Source organism: Lepisosteus platostomus, chromosome 3 (assembly GCF_059453375.1).
Source record: "Lepisosteus platostomus isolate fLepPlt1 chromosome 3, fLepPlt1.hap1, whole genome shotgun sequence".
In the NCBI taxonomy this organism is placed as follows: Eukaryota; Metazoa; Chordata; class Actinopteri; order Semionotiformes; family Lepisosteidae; genus Lepisosteus; species Lepisosteus platostomus.
In genome coordinates, this window is record NC_142613.1 from 80,119,161 (window position 1) to 80,137,010 (window position 17,850).

At 35.8% G+C, this 17,850-nt stretch overlaps 1 protein-coding gene across 1 annotated transcript in view; it reads right to left on the reverse strand.

Moving 5' to 3' along the window:
* Positions 1 to 17,550, reverse strand: part of slc35f1 (solute carrier family 35 member F1) — a 155,347-nt gene extending 137,797 nt beyond the window's left edge. Inside the window, exon 1 of the mRNA XM_088627033.1 lies at positions 17,016 to 17,550. Coding sequence (XP_088483159.1) covers positions 17,016 to 17,125 — 110 coding nt within the window. The 5' untranslated portion in view covers positions 17,126 to 17,550. The remainder of the gene's footprint in view (positions 1 to 17,015) is intronic.
* Positions 17,551 to 17,850: the final 300 nt, after the last annotated feature.

A 17,850-nucleotide genomic window follows, 5' to 3' on the forward strand; every position in this document is an offset into this window, starting at 1 on the left:
TCAGGGGATAAATAACAATCGTCTGGTCCTCACCAACTTCCATAATTAAACAAATATAGCCTCAGATAACAGACAACACATAACAGATTTTACTATGTCATTATTTATTCAACAAAAAGTAAGCCAAAATGCATGGGAAAAATTAACTACACCCTTACTGCTTCCATAGGAATTAGGAAGGTAATTAGCATCCAGGTGCTGCTAATCAAATGCACTTGATTAGCTGATCATCAGGAAGTGACCACCTCTATAAAAGCAGACCTCGGCAGTTTGGTGGCCTGGAGCATGCAGGTGTGTGTTAACACCATGCCAAGCAGAAAAGACATCAGCAATGAACTCAGAAAAGCAATTGTTGCTGCTCATCAATCTGGGAAGGGTTATAAAGCCATTTCCAAATAATTTGAAATCCATCATTTAAGAGTGAGAAGGATTATTTACAAATGGAGAACATTCAAAACAGTTGCCAATCTTCCCAGGAGTGGGTGTCTCAGCAAATTAACCCAAGGTCTGACCGTATAGTGCTCAGGGAAATCACAAAGAACCCAAGAGCTACATCAAGGGATCTACAGGCCTTGGTTAACAATGTTCAATCAGAAAAAGACTGAACAAGTATGGCTTTCATGGAAGGGTAGCCAGGAGAAAGCCCCTTCTGTCCAAAAAGAACATGGCAACACGGCTTAGGTTTGCAAAGTTGCATCTGAACAAACCACAAGATTTCTGGAATAATGTCCTTTGGACAGACGAGACCAAAGTGGAGATGTTTGGTCATTATGCACAACGCCATGTTTGGTGAAAACCAAACACCGCATATCACCACAAACACCTCATACCAACTGTCAAGCATGGTGGTGGAGAGGTGATGATTTGGGCTTGTTTTGCAGCCACAGGACCTGGTGACCTTGCAGTCACCGAGTCGACCATGAACTTCTCTTTATACCAAAGTATTCTAGACGCAAATGTGAGGCGATCTGTCCGACAGCTTGGCCGAAATTGGGTCATGCAACAGGACAATGATCCCAAGCACACCAGCAAATTTACAACTAAATGGCTGAAAAAGAAAAGAATCAAGGTGTTGGAATGGCCAAATCAAAGTCCAGACCTCAACCCCATTGAGATGCTGTGGCGGGACCTTAAGAAAGCTGTGCATAAGCAAATGCCCTCAAACGTCAATGAACTGAAGCAATGTTGTAAAGAAGAGTTGGCCAAAATTCCTCCAAAATGATGTGAGTTACTTCAAGTTATTGCTGCTAAAGGTGGTTCTACATGCTACTGAATCATGGGGTGTACTTTTTCACACATGGCTTCTGCATGTCAGCTTATTTTTTGTTAAATAAATAATGACATAGTGGAATCTGTTATATGTTGTTTGTCACCTGAGGTTAAATTTACTTAATTTCAAGACCTGGTAAGGACTAGATCATTTTTTGTTTTGCCCTGATATATAAAACCAATGAATTGAAAGTGGGTGTACTTTCTTTTTTACCTGACTGTAGCTGTGTTTAATATACCAATTGCACAGGGAAAAAAGGATTTCTTGTAGCAGTTGGAAATGGAAATGTAGAGGTGGGAGGGATCATCAACGAACAGCTGAGCTTTCTTTTGAACTGCAAAATAATACAGCTCTTTAAGCTATTCCTGTAGTTGACCAATTATCTCTTTAATACTCAGGCTACCATACCATACTGTGATACCAAATGTAAGGATGCTTTCTGCTAAAATTAACCCTCTCAGAAACAATTTGACTCACTTCAAATCTTTTCAGCTTCCTGATAAAAAAATATACAGTGACTAGCAGAGGTGAGCGGTAAAACTGGTATACCGGTAAACTGTGGTTCTTTAGTCACGCGGTACATACCATGGTACAATTTAGACCGTACCGGTACACTCGGTAATTTCCAGCAATTTCTGTCAGCAGTTTTATTGTTTCGATTTTAACAAAGATTTTCTACTGTTTACATTTAAAAAATCTAATTTGATTCAAAGAACAAAATGACTACTATAATGTTGTTAACTTTAAAAGGGTGAATACTAAATACTAAAGATATTTCCCACATATCATTAGCTAGTAAGTTTAGAAATATTATGTGATTTCGGAAATCACGTGGAAAAGAGTGTTTGATGATAACACCGGGATTATTTTTCTTATTTCTCCTGAAAAACATATGGTTATTCCTTAGAGTTGTCTTGCTGAGGCAATTCTAATTTCTAAGAGTATCCATATATTTTTACGGAGAATCAGAGAAAATTTTCATCAGCTACTCCTGTACATATTTTGTAAAAAACAGTTGTTGTAATATTAAGGGTTGTTTACCATTGACATTGTTAATGGTACTGTACACGTTACATACTTATTTTCAATGACCCATTGAACATGTGCTGGTTTTTCTGATTCTACTGTAACTCTAGCTGGGAAGGAAGTCTAGTCTTGATCATGTTTTTAATTCCATTACTATCATTAGACATGCTTTGATTTTTTTTCTGTAGCAAGTAAGATTGTCTAAAGTTGTTTAAGTCTTGTCTCAGCAATGTTTTAAGCAAGTATTGAGGATTCTTTGAGTATTAGATGAAATAGGCAAGGGCAATTGAACATGCTAAACATGTTTCATGAGGTTGTGAATGTTAACTTTACTCATTGTAAAAATTTTTTTTAAATTGTTCTGTTACACTGTTCGGTGTTATTTCTAGTTCTTTGGTTCCAATATAACAACAAAACAACAATTTTCATCACTTTATTTTGTATAAAACTCAATATGCTTTACTAATCATGAAATCAAACTATGACAGAGTCTCCATATATAAACATGCAAAATAGTTTGCAGTATACAGCAGTACTGTACGTATTGCTGTACATGCATGTGTGCCGTGGTATACTGTGGTACGTTTTCCAGATTTTTCCAGAGATGGTACCCAACCCTTGTGACTAGCCTTCTTCAAAATGCTATGGCATTTTCTGCAAAGTTTAAATGTTCATCTATTAATATTCCAATGTACTGTATGTGAAATACTGAACAACCTCCACAGTCTGATTAACAAGTTAGAGAGGTTGAAAATCTAACGTATTACAATCACAAGCAGACAGTTTTTTGGGTTATCAACATTAATACAAAGCATGCATGACTGACATCAACTTTCTAGTTTATTTATACATTCAAAGTAATTTTCCATGCTTTCTCCATCATCTCCAGTAAACTATCCTATTAGGGTGCAAGTTCCCTGCATTTTCATTTTATTTGTGTAGATGGAAAATAGTAAATGTCAAAACAGCCCCGGGGAGCACTAGTATTTAAAACAATTTCATTTGAAAAATCTAATGTTTCAAATTCTTTCAAAATTCTTTTAAATTTCATTATGGAATTTATATCAACCAGTCAAGACCTTGGTTAATATGGTGCCTCCTATAGCAAAATATTTTCTGCCAACATAATTGCGCAATTGTGTGGAGATCCTGGACCAGAGGGAAGAGTGACCCCCCCCACCAGCACCATTTACAGCAGATACCTGGTTCTACTGGGTTCTCATAACTGGGTCTCTGCACATTAAACAATTTGGATATAGCAACGTAAATTTAACATAAAATTATTAGATGACTTTTAAATTGTGCTTTACAGATTTTTTTAATATGTTGACACTATTTATAATGGAATATCTTTCATTCTTTTAATAAACATAATACACCTTTACCTATACATTTGAAAGCAATACTGTGTCTGTAAGAAGAACTGTTTTGTTAATCTTCCATTAATATTATAAATGGAAATAAACAAACAACTGTTTTAAAACATGGTATTTGGCAAATGATTTAAGATGCAAAGTGACATCATTTATCAAAATATTTTATATGGAGCTTGAGTGTTCCTTGTGAGTGTTATCCAAATGTTAGTAAAATTAAAGAGTTTAATTGCTTGATTGTGAATGTTAGATCAAAATTGGTGTTAAAGTGTATATTGGGTCAACGCAGTATATCCAGTGTTTATACAGAACATACTGTAGATTCAGATCCTCATCTGAGCCACCATATACTGTGTAAACTTAGAAGTGTATAAAACAAATTGAAGTTGGCATATATGACTGCAGTTGAAGATGTTCCCATTCTCTCCATTACAGTAGACCTTGTGAATATTTGTTTTTGTATAAATATTTGTATACTGCAAAAACAATTGCCATTAGCTATAATTTCAAAACATCTCTCAAAAAATAGTTATAAGAAACATCTTTTGCAGTGCGTTGATTTTGTCTTTTTGGATGAGGACAAAAAAGTTACAAGAAATAGAAGTCTACAAACCAAAACTTCAAAAGATTGTTTTTCGTACTGAGATGATGATGGGTAGCCCCTGAGCCATTCCTACACTGCCATTGGACATCGCTGACAGATATCATGTTGTAAAATGAAGACCTGTCCTCGTAGCACCTTTTTTCAGGGCAGCAACCCTATTTGGTAAAGGATCTCTCTTAGGTTAGACTTGACAACAAGGCCTAAGTGGCAATGAAAGACTGTTTCAGGGACCAGCCAACATCACTTTATTATGCGAGAGGAAAGTATGTGCAACATATGTGGAAATTGAAATAAACCCCCCCACTGGAAGGTGTACTAATGGATAATTCACTGATTTATTTTTCTATTTGACTACCCTCTTAAAATATACAGTAAACATATTTATGATGCATTGCTTTTATGCTAAATGAAAATGATCAAGGTTTGCAAGTTTTAAATAATGTACCACAAAATCTTTACATTCCAAGTTGCATTGTCGACTACAGAACTACTGTATAATGCACCAGCAGGAGCACTGAGTATGCTGTACATTAAAGACAACAGCTGATATCAGCAAGCATTCAGGATTTTGTATTCTGGAACTAGAGTTGCCATTTGTCACTTTTTGACAGCTGTGTAGGCCTTGGATGATTCCCTGCTCAAAAACAACAGTAAGACACTTTCATTACACAGAAGCTGCTCATTGTTTTCTAAGTGAGCTGATTTTCTGCAGTGTGTTAAGAGTAGATTTTTATTACACCAGCCTAGCTACAGAAAGCACAAAAATGTTTTCCTCAAAATCACTAATCACTGATCATTGCCAACTGTCAACATAAGACAATGCATACTACAACCATTGAGATTGTAAGCACACGGTGCAGTCATAACGCTCCTCCTGTGTAATCTGTGTGAAGCAGCTACCATGAGCACTCAGTAGCACTCAGTCTGAATCATTGTTTCACTGAGAGAATTTCATTTGAAACGAAATTATCATTTTGCCTCATCTTATCTGTACTAGGTGACTAGACAAACATGGTCAATACTTGAACAAGCAGGGGAACTGAGACTGAAAAAAATATTCTTTGTATTTTGAAGTTAACGGAGTAAACAGTGGAATTAGGCTATAAGTGCATTCTAACAGTAGCTCGGGGTCTAGGATCTTTAATTACATTTTTAGGCTGTGAAGTGTATCACCATGAGTACGTGCTCTCAATGTTAAATATGTCAGCAGCATGCTCAGCTTTTTTATTAACTTGCATGCATGTTATTCACTTAATTTTTATAAATGCCTTCTTTAGTATACATGCAAAGACATAAAGCACGAGCAACAGAATCCTAGTAGCATAATTTTCTGTCAGCTTATTTAACAATATTTTGAAAAGGCTAGTATACTTTTCCACTACACTAATCTTACAAGGTTGGGGATATACAACTGCCAAATAATTTTGCACCAAGATCTATTATTTCATCACACCATAAGTTTTACATTTTAATATCAGATATAAATATAATAAAATAGCTGAAACCTCCATCCATCCATGTACTAACTGCTTTATCCAATTTAGGGTCTCGGGGGAGATGAAGCCTGTCTTGGCAAGCAATAACTGCAGATCTGGATACACCCTGGACACAACATAGGTCCATCACAGGGCACACACAGAGACAGGCCCAGATATACACTAGCGAAAGCATAGTTATGATAAAACTTGCACTTTCATAATGTGGTTTTGCAACAGTAAGATTTCTAAGCAAAATAAATAGAGTTTAAAATGGCCCATTAAAAGACTGAGCTCTACTGCTACGAAATTAAACATTTCAAAATCAATCTGCTACCACTTGTGGTCTTTATTTCAAAGACCTGCAAATGTATTTACTGATGTAGAACATGCTGATTCCAAGAGAACTGAGTTACTAATTTGAAAGTGAGATTCAACTGCAACAGCAAACACAACCAGGAACAGGGGTCCTGTGATCACATGGGATGTTCGCAGATGAGACATGTGGGCACAGCTGTACTTACAGTAGAAGACCATTATCAGCCTTACACAAAGACTTTCTCCTGACAAACTCAAGGTGTGCATCATGATGACCAGCAGTAGTGATCACTACATTTTCCAAGGTCATGTTTTTCTTAATGACAACACTAAGTGACACGCTAATTGTGTAGAATTAATGAGGACATATCTACGTAGCTTCTTTGACCAGTATAATCCCTGGATATATTGCACAGAAATTATGGTTGGGTTACTGGCAAATATCTTTGCAAGTGTCACCCAACTATTAATTGTATTGTCTTACCGAAGAAACTGAACTAATGCCAATCTCAAACAAAAACTTTACTGATCTGCGCACAGTTAGAATATGCTGAATATTTTTGTCATTTTCTACTGCTGCTAATTACCTAGACTGCACTTCATTCATTAGTGCCTTAAGAACCATTAGTGTTATTTAGATTTTTACACTTTTAGAACAGAAGGATATATTTTACCTTTTGAGCTGATATACTATAGAGGCAAAGCAGAGCTGATATAATACCTGTTGTTACTAAAGTTTGACAGGCCCAGAATTAAACTGCTTATGCCTGTATTTCACATGATGGTGCTTTGTGTAGATATGGGATCTCTATATAACATGAATACACTCAGTGCCATTAAACAGTCATCTTTTAATTAGTTTCCCTGCACTCTTTTGTTCAAGGAAAGCATTCCACTGGTGACATGTAATGTGAATATTTAGACCCTCTCTTTTGATGATTTACTGTATGTCTTAAAAGCTTAATGACAAAAGCAATAAAACACCTAAACTGTACCATCAGTACATACTGTACTTACACTACACAACTACATAATAAGTTAGGACATGTTTACTCATTTGTAGGATTTTATGTATTAACAGGAGCATGTTATGATAGAAGGTACACAAAATCTATCCTATGGAAAAGTAAAGCTGTTATGTTAAAGGAAACTGCAATAAACTTGGAATAAAGCTGTGCAATCCAGGATGTTTAGCAAAGCAATTTGAATGGCTTGGATGCACGAATACAATACCACAGCCCTGCATTCAGCTCAGTGTTTTATCAATGAACTGACCAAATTCCATGCATTATTTCACTGTTGCTTGGCAGAAGAGTTCCCATTGAGGATTTAATCACAGTTTACAAACTACAAAAGAACCACATAAGAATACCTTTAGAACACAATGCTTTAACCAGCTCAAGCAACAGCCAAGAAGAATGTTCTCGCCAAAACTCGCACATCTTTCTCAGCTGTTCTTTAAGTGAAATCATCCTGTGCTAGAACTTTACTCAGCATCTAGAGGAGAGGTAGCTGTTTAACTACAGAATAAATCAACAGATTTATTTCTCACAAAGTCTTGTGGGAAATGGAAACATTAAGAGATTTATAATCTGCATTCTGAAATCCAGTATCTCACTTTCTTTACAGCAATTTTCATTTTGTGAACTTGAAAATGTAATGTCAGAGCTTTATCTTAACTGTCCAATCTAATAGTGAAATAAACAATTATTTTTAATTTTTATTAATAGCCATACAGTATGTTATATAAAATAGGTCTAAAATATAAGAATTATAGAGATAGTTCCCTTTTATAATTTTAAGAAGAACTGAGCTGCACATCATATGAAAGTCATGTGGGAATGCCTTCACGAGTGCACTGTTAATTGAAGCAGAAGAGCCTGAAACAAGTGTGCAATACAATAATCATTTATCCATGCAAAAGGATAATTGTTCATTAACTTCTATTGGGGCCTAAAGACAAAAAGTAAAAGCTTAACTGTACAAGATGTTGTTTTACTTTCTCTTATTGTATATGACAAGCTATGCTATTAGGCACAGTGGCATAGTTTTATTTTATGTACAACAGTGCAAAGCATATCTGGAGCAAAACCAGACCTAGGGATCTGCATTGCATATTTGTTTAATCAAAAGCGCAACTGTGTCATTTGTTTGACAGTTCACGTTGCAAATACTTACTAATTATGATTATTCTATTTTATACTCTCCAAAAACAAAATAATCAAATGTTTCAAACAGCACAGCAATAAAGTCTTTGCTTAACATTTCCTCTTTTTCATCAATACATTGATTATCCTACATACTAAAACATTTGATCATCCAGATTAAATCTTTTCTTTAAGTTTTTAAGGGAAGAGCATATGAAAACATATTATCACACACCATAACCAACTTTTAATGAATACCTCAAATTGGCAGAACTGAGGACCTGAAGATCAGTCGCCAGTAGATTTAGTAAGGAAATGCCCATGAATTATCATAAAATATCTTTAAAAATATCTTTACAAAAATGCACACATTTTTTTTTTATTTGACGATTTAAAAAATTTCAGTGTCACACTTTCATACAACACTTACTTTTCTTCACTAAGAGTCTCGGCCAAATGCTTTGCCACACACTGGGAAGAACTAATAAACCACTTTGCCTAAGTATTAAAAGGAAAACCTCATTCAAACCTCAGGAATGCTTTTGACAAGTCCCATATCCTCTATAGTACATAATACATGAAAAGTATAGCAGAACTTCATGTAGGTGTTCATGCTGTTATACATGCCACAGGATGCATTAGAACTCTTCTCCACCATTAGATAATTGTACCTCATTGAATTTCCTCATGCTGTAGTTCACTGCTGGTTTACATATTCTAGACTAACTGCAGCATTTAATAAAAAGATAAATTAAAGGAACTGCAAGCTAGGCATTTTCAAACAGCAAGGCTGCTAATCAGATATCAATCTGACAAGATGTTTGCATATTATTCACTGAATTTTATATGAATTCTTTCCCTAGAAGCTGACAAAAGGCTGGATACGATATAATATTTTCTTATCACTGCACACCAAATTTGTATTACTACATTATAACAGGTGCACTTTCACATTGATAAAGGATTTGGACACCACATTCCAGTAGAAAAACCTCATAAAGAAAGCATTTGAATCTTAAACCACACTGTATTTACACAACATCTAAAGTTTGTTTAGGTGTAAGAGATTGATAAGGGTGAACTTAAGTATCAAATTGTCTTGTATTTAATGTATACTAGGCTGCACATTTAATTAATTGTCATTGCAGATTCTGGTATATACTGTATATGAACTTGCCAAAGCCTATTTATCAGAAGAGTTAAGGCAAAATGCAATCCTGCAACAAGCCTTTTATTCTTTATAAAACACTGTAGCTTTTATTTTCATCATTTCCTAGTTCTGTGAAACAGTCATTTCACATCTAAGAATTCCACATAAATTGTGTTAAGACGAATGTCAATCTGTCAATTGTCAATCTCAATCCTGTTTAAACTGCACTCTTAAACTAGACTTGCGTGGTCTATCACAACAATCACCAGAAAAAAAAAATCCTATAAAATGTTACTGAGTTGCCAGAGGTTCAAGTTTATTTACTTGTTTGGTCTTTGGCATGATGACAAAACTTGTGGACGCCACTGTTTAAAACTTTGGTCATATATCTTCAGCCGCAGCCTTACTCTGTTGTGACCTCTGCTGTGCGGAGTTATTGCTCATTGTATAGATACCCAGAACACAAATCCAATTCAACATTAATGGTTCCATCTGCTTAATAGCTTTACATATGGAGAAGCAACAAGTTTGTAACATAAGGGAAGTATTTAATACAAGTATCACACATTTGCATTGAAAGCTGCCATGGCTTTATGGTTCACATCACAGACATGTAGAAGGTTTGGAGCAATGTTTACACCTTTAGATTCTTGAAAAAAATGAAAAAATATAGGTATGATAACAATTGATACAATGATTTTGACAACCATTCTCTTGAAACACCAAGACTACACTAAAACTGCTCACTGCTTTTAACAAAAACTTCTCATCCCAAGGGATAAATCATTTGAAGCTACATTTTTCTCCCACGGCCTCCTATCATATTTATCTACTGTAAGTGAAATATGTCTTATTTTTATAAGAACAGTTTGCATTTATACAAAGTTTGCTCAAAAGAATTCAACAAGGTTTTATTTTTACATAGGATTTTCTCTATAATAATAAACCCCAAACTTGTTGAGATACAAGAGACAGGACACCACCAACTGACACAGGATAAACCCATTACCTAGATCAAACAGCAACAACAACTTATAAGAAAGGTAAAATCCTCCCGTTGTCTGCTTTCCTGGAACAATGGAGATAAAAACCCCCAATGAGCAACATGACCCACTGATGCACAGATTACACCTCAGTAGGCATTGTTCTCCCTCATAAAAGGGATGTGTTGAAAGACCCAGCAGATGGCTCTGGGCAAGTAAGGAGAGCAGCCTGACATGAGGCCGCCAGCTGGCAGCCACTAGGCCTCCAGCCAGAGCTGGACTTTTCTCTGAGCCCACATTCCAAACCAGCAGCCTGCAGGGATCCCCTCCCGCTCTGTGGTAAAGGAAAGGGTTACAGCCTCTCCACACATTGACATGCACTCATACAGCCAGCTCAAGGAGTCTGTGCAAAGGATTATTTAGTATTTATTAGCAAAGTATTAGCAGAAATCAGAAAAAACAGCAACATTCTACACTCTAGAATGGTGTAAGTACTGTATATTGTATGATTTTTTTTAGTGCATTGTCTCTGTGTAATTGTCTCACTGCGGTACGTTCTCAAGTAGGTACCGCGAGACTTCATAGTTAAAGAATGATAGGATGACACATTGCTTTATTGTGCTTCTTTATTGTTCTGCTATGACTTAATTTAACCAATGCAAAGTGTACAACGTTGATGCTTTATCATCAGCAACAGTTTTAGTGCCAAAACAGTCTACTAAAATAGACTTTTAGCAGATGTAAAATCAAAGCACATCATTTTTTCTGTCATTTATAATTCTTCAATTTTGGTTTTCATTTCACTGTCAAGCAAATTATTAGATGATGTTGAGCCAGCGAGCAACTGCCTTTAAAAAATGCATCAAATCTCATAGTCTTCTACAACCTGTGTAAAATACAAGATAGAACTTGATCCTAGAAGAAAAAGGTGTTGGAAGCATGCGGTGATCTCATTAGTATGTGCTGGCTGTCAGTTGACATGGGATACAGGGATGAACTTGAGATAACAAGCAGCTTATATCAAGACAGCAGGACAGTTGATTTTCAAATGGAAAAATGAAGTATGGAAGAACAATTCTTAAGAGTTTGGGATTACCGGCAACAAATTAGAGAATGTAAAAGACATGCAGCCTCTTCTATATATCTGTGATCGTTCAGGCCTCCATTTTTACTCAACAAGTCAAAGTAATAGAATAATTATTGACAACATTAGTAAATGTGAAAAGATTTAAAGTGTTTTTAAGATGGATGACATTTGTTTGTATAATGTACTGTATGTAAATAATGTATATTGAAAGCTCCATATATCCATAAACTGGATATGTATCTAAATTAACAAAGACACCAATACACAGTTTAAGGGTATTATAATACTGATGTAAGAAATGACAGGATGTACAATTTAAATAAACATTAAGTGATACAATGCTACCTTAATCCACCGATGGGATCGTTATTCAAACAACAAGTAGCAGAAACTTTCCTTATATCTTAAATTGAAACTCATACCTGTTCTTTTTATAAGTTAGCTATATTCATCTGTTAAGTGTCGGCAGTAACTCTGACTAAACTGAGCTTCCCCTCATGTGGTGTGTGTCGAGATTATACAGCTGCAAGATAACTACAGTATGAACATGTCCAACAGGCCAGTTTTAGGTTACGTACTTTGTTCTTCTAGTGGCTCTTGTATTTTCAGATGGTCTGAGGCAAGCAGACAAAACATCCCTAGGGTAATGAAAATACATTAAATTTGATTAAAGGATTTAAATAATAATTTGGGTTGCTAATAACTGAATTTAAAACTAAAAAGGGGAGCTCATAACACCAATTCATACTGCTCAAAAGATATGCGTGCACTGCTTACATATAATTGACAGAATTGTTTTAAATATAAAACATGACACACTGCCAGAACAGAACATCTCATTCTCTGGGCAACATTTTATGAACTTACATGACATGTTTTTTCTTGACAAGGCACATTATTTAAAAAAATAACCAAGCCTGACTCAATAGTTAAAATGTATATAGCATACATGTATATACCAAATGAACTACTGCAATTCTGTTACATTTTCATCGTACTTCAGTATAAATCATAAATATGAAGCTGTCCAGACAGATGCATACCTATTAAGGTGCAGATTTCAAACAGCAAAGTAGAACTGAAACCACTCTGAGTATCATAGACCCCTGACTTTTAAATGGTGTTCAAGTGAAATCCCAATGTTAAATACTGCACTATATATTTTATGTGTTTGTCCCCTAGACTTTATCTTTCACACTCTAAAATCTATAATGTCTGTAAAGCAAACTTGAATACAATATATGTAGCATAATAAGTTGTGTCTCTTGAGTGTTGAATACTAAGATCAGACAAGGTTATTGGTAGTTCAGGTGGGTAGCTGCGTCAGCATGCGTAGGCTGCAAAGGAAGAGTAATAGGTTTATTCCATGCTGAAAAGAGAAGAAAGAGAAGAAGAAAGAGCAGAAAGAAAACACAACGTTCCGATTCACAACATACCAAGCTTATTGGTATGTCATTTTAATCCAGTCCCACGACTGTGATTCTTTCAGATTAGTGTAGAATTTTTAAAATATCAAGTTAGAGGTAAAGAAAGAACTTGCTATGAATGTTGAGGTCAGCAAAGTGAAAACTCTAGTAACTACAAGCAACTTTTATATTAGAAACGTCTCAAGCCAGCCTTCACCTTGACTACTCACAAGTTTTTTCTCTTTTTAAAACTAATGGTGAGTTCACTGTTGCATTGCAACAAGCACAAGGAAAAGTCATTCTGTGAAGATGATTTTACATACTCAAATTTACTTCATATAATTGAACACAAAGACATATCTGAATGAAACTTCAACAACAGCATTCAATGGTTAATCTATGGAGCACTATTCTTTTACACCACTCTTTGCAGACTCACCACAGTGTCAAAAAAACACTTTTTTAACAGAAAGGGAAATGGTTCTTCTCTTATTACAAGTCTGGGTTTGTCTGCAAAATATACTAATTATGATTAAAAGACTTTGTAAAAGTTCCATCCACACTGAAATGTAAAGGAAAGAAAAAAGAACATTTTAGCTGCTAAGCTTTTTTCAGAGGTGATGCTGACACAGCTCCTTGCTTAAAACCTTGCTAAACATACTGTATACAGTACAGTATATTCCCAAATCACACGTGCACACCATTAAAGTTATATTCAGACAGAAGAATAGAAATCAGCAGTATCTTTTATGAGTAAAGATCCCTATTTTCCAATTCCATATAAGATAATAAATAATGAAATCACAGTATTCCATGTAATTTAGATTGTAATTGTCTCTTTAACTGCTTCTTTATTAGTAATCAAAGAGACAGACCGCTACTGTATATCAGATCACGGTGAGCTGAAGCCTAACCTGGCAGACAGTGACAGCGAAGTTGAACACACCACGTTTTGGACAACAGTACACTACAATACACACCCATAGAGGGAGGCGATTTGTGCATAAAAATTAATCTAGACAGCAAATATTTGGAGTTTGGGTGAAAAGAGAAGCACATTGAGAAAACTCACATAACACGTAAACACAAGATAGAAGTATGTGTATCTGCACCTCTCTGGAGCAAGCTGAACTCAAACCAGGGACTTCACAGCTGTGAGGCAACAGCACTAGACAACCACAACATACTGTGTAGATGTGATAACTATGGTGACAAAATTGTGCTTGTTTTATCTTTGAATTATACAGTGACAAAAAATGAGTACTCCAAATTACATTATAAACCTGATAACCAAACAACTTTTGTAACTTTTTTTTTTACAAAACATACTATTACTTTTATAATTTGCTAAAAACCTTGGATTGGATTTACCTTACTAAAAGCTAGGAGATACCATGGTCTTCACAATTTGATTATCAACAGTAGTGTATATGAAAGAAACTAATGATAGTAAACACATATAAAAAATAAACACTAGTGATATTTAGAGGCCAATTAAATTGATTAAGTGGTATAACAAACATGACATATATTTCATTATTTTTCTTCTTTCAAGCCAGAAAGCTTGGGTATCAGCAGGTATGCTATGTCTCTGTAAAGCAGCAGCATCTATGGATCTAGGAGGAGTTGGTAAATTGGTCCAATTAAGCCAATAATGAGCTAATTTAGGTCTTTAAGGAACTGAAATTCTACAGACATAGTAGCCTTGCAGTACATCTGTTATAAGCTCCTCAGTTCTGTCTCTTGGTATTTGAAGCTCAAAGTACTGTATAGCATTATAAAACCTACAGAAACACGGCACTGAAAGTTATCGTGCATATTAATTAAGCATCAAGTACATGATTGTGTTTGTAAATGTCAGAAACCTATTATACTCAAAACTGAAACAAATTCACTAAGTTGTTATCAGGAAATTAATAAACATCATTTTTGGAGCAGGTGTAATGATATTTCATTGAACACATACTGTCTAGTATACTATAGGGGGTGCCTCAGTGATGCATTTATTTGCTTTTCTGCCTTGCAGCACTAGGGCTCTGGCTTCAAATCCATTTTTCGGGTTCTACTCTATCTGCACCTCCCTGGAGTTTGTATGTTCACCATGTGTTTGCATGCATTTTCACTCCAAAGACATACTGGTAGGTTAATTGGACTCCAGTGTGAGGGTGTGCGTGTTTGTCTCTGTGTGCCCTGAAACGGACCGGCACCCTGTCCAGGGTGTACCCTGCCTTGTGCCTGTTGCTTGCTGGCATAGCCTCTGGCTCTTCAATAACCCCACACTCGATAAAGCGATTAAAAATGGATGGATAGATATGGGTAAACTCGTCAGACCGATTAACAGTCATCAGCAGAGGCTCTGCCTTGGAAACACATAGGATAAAGGCATGTACTGTACGGTATGGCCACAATTGTATTGCAAGCAACATACTGTACACATGCTCTGCAACAGGCCGTAGATGCTGTTTTGTGGGATTCCACCCAATTCCCCTTGGAAGGCCTCGGCAAGCATTTGTCCTAGATACCTGAAATGTCTCAAATAAATGTACATAGTTTCAAGCTGGATAACTAGTATAGAAGGGAGGCTATATCCTGAAAAATGAAGACTAGTATCCCTGCAAAAAATGTGTTTTTTTGACAGGACATTTGTCCACTAAACGATGTTTTAAACTCTGAATAAGATGCTTTAATATAATTTTACATCCACGGGTTTTAAGTGTTTTTCCCTTATACAGTACGCAGAGTAGTTCACTCAGATTTAACCGACTTAAAACATTCATGTCTAACTAGATAGCAAGTTACAGCAGAAGAGTAGTGAGCGTTTCCACGTTTTTTTTTTACTTTTACTATCACTATTCTCTCCTAACCTCATTAAACACAACAATAACTCCGAAAAAAAAGTAATGAAAAATACATTACGGTAAAACTAGCAAGTGATTTCCTTGGTACTGTACTTCAAAGGCATTCACATAAACATTCGTTTCCAAGGAGCTATACTGAGTGAATGTAACGAAAATGAGTTAGCGAGAGGAGAGGGGCTATTCTGCCATTTAATCACAATGCCCACCGTGTTTTTTCATCATAAAGGTCATACAGTGTTGTACCTAAAAAATCACAAAATTAATAATAATATATACAAAATCATCCGAAACAGTTGCGTTGGTACAAGGGGAATAAACGTTTTGCTCCAAATGGGTCTTAGGATGTTACATGTTCAAATAGTTATCTGAAGCAAAGGAATATGATCCGGCTAAAATGCTTTCAGAATAATAAAAAGTCAACGCGGGATTACAAGGGCGAATGCAATTCGTGTATTGAACCGCAATGCATCCAACAGAACATCAATACACATTGCGAGAACCAAACGGCGTGATACCAAAACCACAAAACAAGGCTGAAGACATAAACTTTACCTTACGAATTGCAGACCGCATCCTTAAAAAGGCGGCGTCGGAATCACGATTATTTTTCTATACAGAACCGGGGAGTGGGTTTTATGGTTGAAGATAATATTTTGGGTTACATAAAATATACATATTCCATTTAGCAGTATTCATAAACGAATTAACATTGTTACGTTTGTCTATTTTTCCTTCTACTGTAGCTAATGACGAAAAAGGAATTTTAATGTTCTCAGTAGCCTTTTCATACAGTGTTGTGAACTGAAACATGCAGGTACTGTGAAATCTGTGACACTTCATTTTGCATTATGGAAGAGTGTATCACAATTTACACACTGCACTGTTTTGAATATTAAAAAGTCATGTTGCACATGAGTTTTAATATCGCTTTACTTCATATAGTTATTTGTAAATACTGAAATATGGATTCAATTTGTAGATTTTATCAAATAAAAAGGATACTCTTCAGTATTCTGTTAGGTCTTGAAAAAGATGTCCTTAATACCTTCAGTAGTTTTATTTTTAAAACACCGATTTGCATTTAAATATGATTAAATATAAATATTTCGCCAAAATATGAACAATGCATTCTTAATACATTTTAAAATAATGTATATTATTTTACAACAAATAAATAAAACCGCAATATTTTAAGCGAAATGCGTAACTGATCCAGATGAGAAACTAGGGATGCGCCACCTGTTTCAAGGAGTTTATCAACAAAGATTCCATTGAAACCCAGTAGAGGGGAAAGAGAGGGATTTTCTGATTTTCTTACCTGTTAAATACTTTCTTTATCCTTTGCAGCACTGTTGGCGATGCTGTGATAGTTTCAGCAGGAATGTTTTCGATAGTAGCAACAACATGATTTTGCTGCTCGGGGATCATTGCTGGGGTGAAATAAGACAATCAGAAACCAGGGCGCATTCTGCACTGTACAGGAACAGAGATCGGGAAATTCCGTAAGCGTGCTTGATTAGAACCACCAGATTTCGCGCAAGCAAATGTAACGTTAGCATTCCATAGTTTAATTGAACAGGGAGAAAAGGGTATAAATCCCAAAAAAGAATCTTGCTTTTCGGAGCTTGGTGGATGTCCGAAATCGTCCTCACAATGTGCTTGTCTTCTGGTATAAACTAGTCAGAAATCCCTTCGCCCATCCACGCGTATTTTATGCTCGCCTGCCTGTCTGCCGCGGCTAGCTGAAAGACTTGGGCTTTTTCATTGAAACACTCGATCAACCCAACAGGGGGAGCGGTTTTCATGCAGCAAGTTTGTTGCAGTGACACATGGGAAATGTAGTGCCACGTCGTTTGTATCGTAATTTTTACAGCTATTAACACTCAGGAATAAAAATCCGCGCATGAGTCCTCAGCTGAAACAACACAATACAACACTTCTCCCTAATTTATGTAACAGCGGTGCGCCAGATTGTTATCAGCACGTCGACTTCACACAATTGCTGAGGTCCAAAGGTCAAAGTGTCTTCATGTTAAAGGCTCAACAGAAAGATAAAACCACTTAAAAAACAATTGCTTGGAATACTTCCACAGAGTATTATTTCCAAATCCTATCTTGCAGTACAAGAGAACTAGGAATATACTCTGTGATAA